This window comes from Vigna umbellata, chromosome 2 (genome assembly GCF_029865625.1).
Source record: "Vigna umbellata cultivar VRB3 chromosome 2, Vumbellata_1.0, whole genome shotgun sequence".
Taxonomy (NCBI): domain Eukaryota; kingdom Viridiplantae; phylum Streptophyta; class Magnoliopsida; order Fabales; family Fabaceae; genus Vigna; species Vigna umbellata.
The window spans coordinates 10,505,035-10,511,728 of record NC_142166.1 but is presented as its reverse complement, the minus strand read 5'-3'; the positions used below and the strand labels follow the sequence as shown (position 1 = coordinate 10,511,728).

Genomic DNA, 6,694 nt, shown 5'->3' with positions numbered 1-6,694 from the left:
AGTTTAAGAAATTTGTGGAAGAGCGCTCCCAAACTGATGACAACTCCCTCACTATGACATTGATGAGTACCTTGACCACCATGAAGTTTGATGGCTTGCTTACTATGCACAATCATGTGATCGAGATGACAAACATCACAACAAGACTCAAGTCTTTAGGAATGACAGTGGATGAAAGTTTTCTTGTGCAAATCATTTTGAACTCATTATTGTCTAAGTATGATTTCTTTCAAATAAGCTATAATACCATGAAAGACAAGTGGAATGTGCATGAATTGCACAATTTGTTAGTTCAAAAGGAGATCAGACTCAAGAACTTAGGAAGTCACTTTGTTCATTACATAAGAAATCAAGGAGTTGGAAAGAAATTTGTAAAGAAATATGGAAAGGATAAATGACCATTAAGGATTGGCGAGTCCTACACCAAAATCGAGAAGAAAAATGACAAATGTCATTTTGTCAGAAAGTCTAGACATTTTTAGAAAGAGTACATAAAACGTAGAAATTCAATTCCTTTGTATATGCTTGATGTTACTGGATATTCTTTTAAGATTGGGAATGATTGTTTCAATTTGTTTACGCGTACTTGTTTGATTGTATCTGATACATTTTATGATGACTTATATAAATTGAATTTGGATAATTTATATGTTGAAACTCTTTTAACCTTCATCATAATGTTGACAACATAGTTTAGTGGATAAATGACCTGCTTGTATGGCATAAGTGTTTAGGACACATTTCCAAAGAAATGATGGAAGGATTAGTAAAAAATTAAATCCTTTCGAATTTAGATTTTAGTAGTCTAAATGTGTGTGTGGATTGTATTCAAGGCAAATAGACAAAACACATAAAGAAAATATCCATAAGAAGCACTAAGCTTCTCCAATTCATACACATTTATATATGTGGTCTACTTGACATAAATTCTTTCAATAAAAGAGAAGTACTCTATCACCTTTATTGGTGATTGTGTTATGAACATGGTTATATGCTGCAAGAGAAATCTCAGTTAATGACTATAAAAATATGGCCTCAGCCGGTGGGCTGTTGTGAGTTGCACTAGCATCACCTTCTCAATCTAATGATAACATGTCTCTGGATCTTGCAAAACACTACTAACAAAATAGATTGTTTTATGTTCGGGGGCGTCTTGGATTAGGGTTACACTTATCGCTTCATTTGAGACGACCAAGTAGAGTTACAACTCATTCCCTACGACCGGTCGTGCCATGATAGGTGGGCTGGCCAAGAGAGTCTTTTTCCCGTAAATGAGGCTTCACACTGCTCATCCCACTTGATATGAGAGCTCTTCTTTATCGTCTTTAAGATAGACTTTATTTTTTCCATCAACTTGGGGATGAACCAGGAAAGAGATGTCAGACGACCCACTAACCTCTACACCTCCTTGAGATTCTGTTGACTCCTCATCTCTAGGATGGTCGTGCACTTGTTCGAATTTACCTCAATGTCCTCTACATTGAGCATGAAACCCAAAAACTTGTGCACTTTGAGCAGTTTAACTGCATGTTGTAGCATCTGATCTAATCAAATACCTACTTCAGATCTTTCGTGTGTTCTTTGATTGAATGAGACCTCACCACCATATCATCCATGTAGAAGTCCATGCATCGGCCTATCTGATGGTGGAAGATCTTGTCCATCAGTCGTTGGTACGTGGCCCCATCATTCTTCACATCGAACGATATAACCATGTAGTAGTAGTTAGTATGCTCGGTGATGAAGAACGTTTCGTCCTTATCTGGATGGTACATGGGCATTTGGTTATACTTAAAGTATGCACATAGGAAACTGAGGATTTGATGACTTGGCACATCATCCACCAATTTGTCAATGCTAGAAAGGAGATAGGCATCCTTCTGTCATGTCTTGTTTGGGTTAGTGAAGTCAATGCACATCCTCCACTGACTGCTCAGTTTTTTAACCATGACCATGTTTGCTAGTCATGTGGTATATGTGACCTCCTGAATGAAGTCAGCTTCTTCTAGCTTCTTGACCTTGACCTTTACGATTCTTTTTCCTTACCCAGGTGATACTTTTTCAGTGTCATCGAGCAGGCCTTCTTGAACAAGACGAGCTTGTGGGACATCACTCTATGGTGAATGTCCAATATGGTTGTTGTAGTTTAGGTAAACAAATTGTTGTTGGCCTTCAACACTTACACCAAAGCTTGTTTGTGGTATTCGCTCACACCATTGCCATGTTTGTTAATTGGTCTTCTTATTTCCTTAGGTTTAATTGTTTGATTTCATTTTGTGGCTCCATGCTATCCTTTTTATTTGTCTTGGGATTTAAGTAAGTCACGTCCAAATCTAATCTTCTTATTTATGAATTGAGTCAGCCAATTTTTAATAACTATTTTTTAAATGTAAATAATTGTTTATAATAAAAAATTATATAATAATAAAATTATACAAACTATTTTTTATAGTTACTAGTAAAAAACAATTTGTTGAATATGATAATAAAAAAACAATATTATTATTATTATTATGAAATTAAATATAAATAAATTTTACAATATTATAAATAATTTTTGTTTATTTTGTGGTGAGTTTTATAATTAAAAAAAGAGTTAAGTTTAAAAAAACAGTTAAATGGAGAAAAACGGTTAAATTTAAAAAGAATAATTATATAAAAGATAAAATTAATAAAATAATTATTTTAACTTAAAAAAATTATATTTAAAGTATAAAATTATAAAATAAATGTCAACTCCAAAAGGGAAAATTCTCTTTACCTATATATTGTTAACAAAGAAAATTTATAAATTATAATTTAATAAATATTCGCTAGAATAAAAATATGACACATACACACATTTGTTTTTATTTTATCTATCAATATATACATATTTATTTTAAATATAATTTAATAAAAAAATTAAATATATTTTTATCTCTTAACTTTTGTAATAGAAATATAACAAATTTTAGCATCGATTATCAATTAATGTTGAAAAAACTATATTAAATAATCTAAATGTTAAATAAATTTAAAAATTTAATTAAAATAATTAAATTCACATATTTTTAAAATTAAAAACTAAATTAAATTACAAAATAAAATAAAAACGAATTCTAATTTTTACTTAACATTAAAAAAACAAAACATGTTTAACTTTTAAATAAATTGTTTTATAGAAAAAAATAAGTCACTTTTATAATATTTTATTGTAATTTTATCTTATACATATTTGTAGTGATTTTTTAAAATAAAAATAATAATTACATAATTTTTTAAATTATATTTAATACCATAACAATTTTAAAATGTTTACATTTACAGGATTTATATTTTCAATAATAATAAAATAATCTTAAAAGCTGCCACTACTTGCTTTTAACCTTATTCTCGGAACAAAAGCCACTTCTCACTGTGCCACTTCTTCCCTGGCATGCCCAGAAGCAACCCAAAACTCCAATTCCTCTTCGTGTTCTGCCACCGCCACTAAATGGAGGCAGTCGGTTCCAGACTCGGCCGCGCCTCCTCTCGTTACGGTTCCACCACCGTCTTCACCGGCCCCGTCAGGAAGTGGAAGAAGAAGTGGGTCCACGTCACTCCCTCTTCCTCACCCAGTAACACCAACACCAACAACAACGCTCACGCTCCTGCCAATTCAAACGCTTCCTCTCTTCTCCTCCTGCGCCGGTGGACCCCAACCACCGACGATGACGCTGCCGCCACCGATGAGCCTCCTAGGAGGAAGTTCCGTTACACCCCTGTATGTCTCTCTCTGTCCCTGTCTTTTTCTGGTTTACCCTTTTGAATTTTGGGGTGAATATTTAATTGGGGTTTTGTTTTGTGGTGAAAAGTTTCCAATTTTGTTCTTGCGCTGTGTTGATGGGGTGTGGTGTTTAAGTGGGTTTGGATTTTTGCTCTGTAACGAAGGAGTGAGTTGGGGTTTGGGGATGTGATAAAGGGTTTGTTAGCTGCCTTATGTGTGGATTTTAGGTCGTGATATATGTGTGACAGAGAGGGAAGAAAACAGAGAAAAGGAAGTACAGATTAAAGTTTTTCTTTTTTTTTTTGTGGAAAAATGTGTTTAGGACCTCTGCTTTGCCCGGAACTGAATTTTGGTGCATGTAATCTCTGATTGATGAATTCTGATCCCTAATTTTTCAAAATATGTAATTTAGTCCCAGTCAATGATCAAACTTCAGTTACTGATTTTGATTTTTAGTAAATTAGAAAAGGGATTAGAGTCATATCTTTGGAGACTAAATTCTTAATTTTGAAAGTATAGGAACTAAAATGTAGTTTGACCAAAAGTGGGTAAAAGAATACATTTCTCTTTTTTCTTTTGGGTGAAGGAAAATGAAAAAAATAAGTTTAACTTCTAAAAGTACAATAACAACAATAACTAAGTATTACAATTGAGAAATAAGGGAGAAAAATAGAGAGGAAATGATATAGGAGAAAAAAGTGCACATATGCACAAGGTTGCTTTAGTCCTTATTTGGGTGGAAATTGTGATTCCACTGAGGGTTGAAATTTGTATCTTTTACTGTCGGTAGAAACTAGTTATGTCATAAATTTGTGTATGGGATGGTGGATGGGTGGATCATTGTTTCTGTCAAATATGTCATTTTCATTATAGTGAGGATTGCTCAATTTAATGATGCAGATTGCTGTTCTAGAAGAACAGAAAAAGAATATGGTGAAGGATGAAAATGAACCTGCAACTGAGAGTGATCAATCCGAAGCTAGACAGACAAATGTCATTCATGAAATGCAAGGGAAATTGAACATGAATGAAATGTCGGAGGAAACAAAGGTAAAGTAACAGAGTCCTTCATTCCTGTTATGAATGGATTAGAACATTACTCTGCTTTCGATTTTCGGGCTTTCAAAAAGTTGACGGTATTTGATATGCTTGAAAATTTTCTTTTCCTCTCTTTCATTATACTGCGCTTAGATTATCGTTTGCTTACTAAATTCCAATATTGACACACAAACCTAGTGTTAACATTCAATAACAATCATGTGTGCTTGCTATAAACCATAATGCCATGTAAAGATTGCTGCTATTATTTGCCTCTAGTAGATTAGAAAACCATTCTTCCAACTCAAGTATAACACTATAAACATTGCCTATGTTGTACTAAATAAAAGAGGAGGGTTTTGTTGCAAAATTGAGAAGTTGATCATTGCCAACTTGACCTTATATTTGAAGATTTGGAATTTGATTGAGGTAACTGATATAGTGTGATTCATAGAATGCATAGTACATTGGTGATTTTTGTAGCCAACTGCTTATCCCACTTAATAGAAGAATAAGGCTTTTGTTATTGTTATTGATGGTGAGTATAGCATTAGGATCATTATTAGCATTGGTCTACATATCAATGTGTTGCAGGATTCAAACATCGTTAGAAAGGATGATGATGGTTTGGTGGACTTGCAAAGCCACAATGATGAAACCAGCCAGAACAGTGATACTCAATTGGAAAATAATGTGTAGTGGTTGGCGCATGAACTGAGTAAGTGATATGTAAGTAGAAAATCAGTGTGAGGCAGCGAAGTGTTCATTCAAGAAATACTGAGCTAGTATATAATACCTCTTATCTTCTACCTTCCTACCATCATACATTGACATGTAATGTAATTAGCCATAATCTTGTTTATAGTGCTGCCAGTAGTATAGGAATGATCAGTGACTAGTTTTGGTCAACAAGGGATGATCAGTTATTTTTCGTGATGGATCATATGTATGATGTGATGTTTACTGTGTATTGCCTTCTTATTGTGCATTTCAGCCTTTGGAAATTAATTACTGTGGAGGGCAAAATTTAGATGCAATTTCTCAAGTTTTAATTTGAATTTTAAATGGAAACATCTGGTATAAAGGGAGTGTGGGGGAAATGACAAATCCTGTGACAGTCTTTTTGATTGTGGTATGCTTTGTTTTAGTGTAATGCTTGGCTGGGAGGGGAAAATGGAGGAACAAAATTTCTCTCTATTTAGATTCATAGAAATTAAGGGTGAGTTTCTTTCAGTAATTTTTTTTTTTGAGAAAAAGTCGCTTTTAACAGAAAAAGTCGCTTTTTACCCTTGATAAATGCACATTTAGTGTATATGATTAGACGTTTAAAGGGTTGTTATATGAAAAATAAAAATGTATTCAAAATAAAAATGAAGTATATAACAATTGAATTTAAACTAAACCCACGTTTAGTATTGTCAAAACTATCAACATCCACATAATTGAATTTAGAGCTATATTATATAGCTTTCGGCGTCGTCAGGCTTCTTTCAAACGTTTTACTAAACGTTAAAATAACTTGTTCTATTAATGTGCATCGAAATTAGATTTTAACATAAAATTATTGACTTTGTTTTTTTTTTATAAGATCGAACGGTCATTGATCAAAGTATTTTCACGACGAAATATTACTGTGATTATGTAATTATGATTAATAGACCGAATAATTATCTTACATGAAAATTAGCCTTAATATTAAATAATGTAAGATAAAACATAATTACTTTCTATTGATCTGTAATTAGATTATTGTTAATAATAATAATAATAATAAAAGTAAGTAATCACATTTAATAGCTTCGAACAGTGTTAGAAGAATATGCGGATCTAGAGCTAAGGACAATGTTTGAGTACTTGACGACGGTAACATTGCTTGAGAGATAATCTCCACCTTATATTTCGAAACAA

At 32.7% G+C, this 6,694-nt stretch overlaps 1 protein-coding gene across 1 annotated transcript; it reads left to right on the top strand.

Annotated features, from left to right (window-relative positions):
• Window positions 1-3,374: 3,374 nt before the first annotated feature.
• Window positions 3,375-5,754, top strand: LOC148203396 (uncharacterized). The gene is made up of 3 exons (XM_088106432.1): window positions 3,375-3,745; window positions 4,649-4,798; window positions 5,381-5,754. Exons 1-3 carry the CDS (start codon window positions 3,476-3,478, stop codon window positions 5,483-5,485), a joined length of 525 nt encoding a protein of 174 aa, XP_087962558.1. The 5' UTR covers window positions 3,375-3,475; the 3' UTR covers window positions 5,486-5,754.
• Window positions 5,755-6,694: the final 940 nt, after the last annotated feature.

Coding starts and splice junctions, on each gene's coding strand:
- LOC148203396 (XM_088106432.1), top strand. CDS start 3,476: ATGGAGGCAGTCGGTTCCAGACTCGGCCGCGCCTCCTCTCGTTACGGT. Junction 3,746..4,648: donor GGAAGTTCCGTTACACCCCT/GTATGTCTCTCT, acceptor TTAATGATGCAG/ATTGCTGTTCTAGAAGAACA. Junction 4,799..5,380: donor AAATGTCGGAGGAAACAAAG/GTAAAGTAACAG, acceptor AATGTGTTGCAG/GATTCAAACATCGTTAGAAA.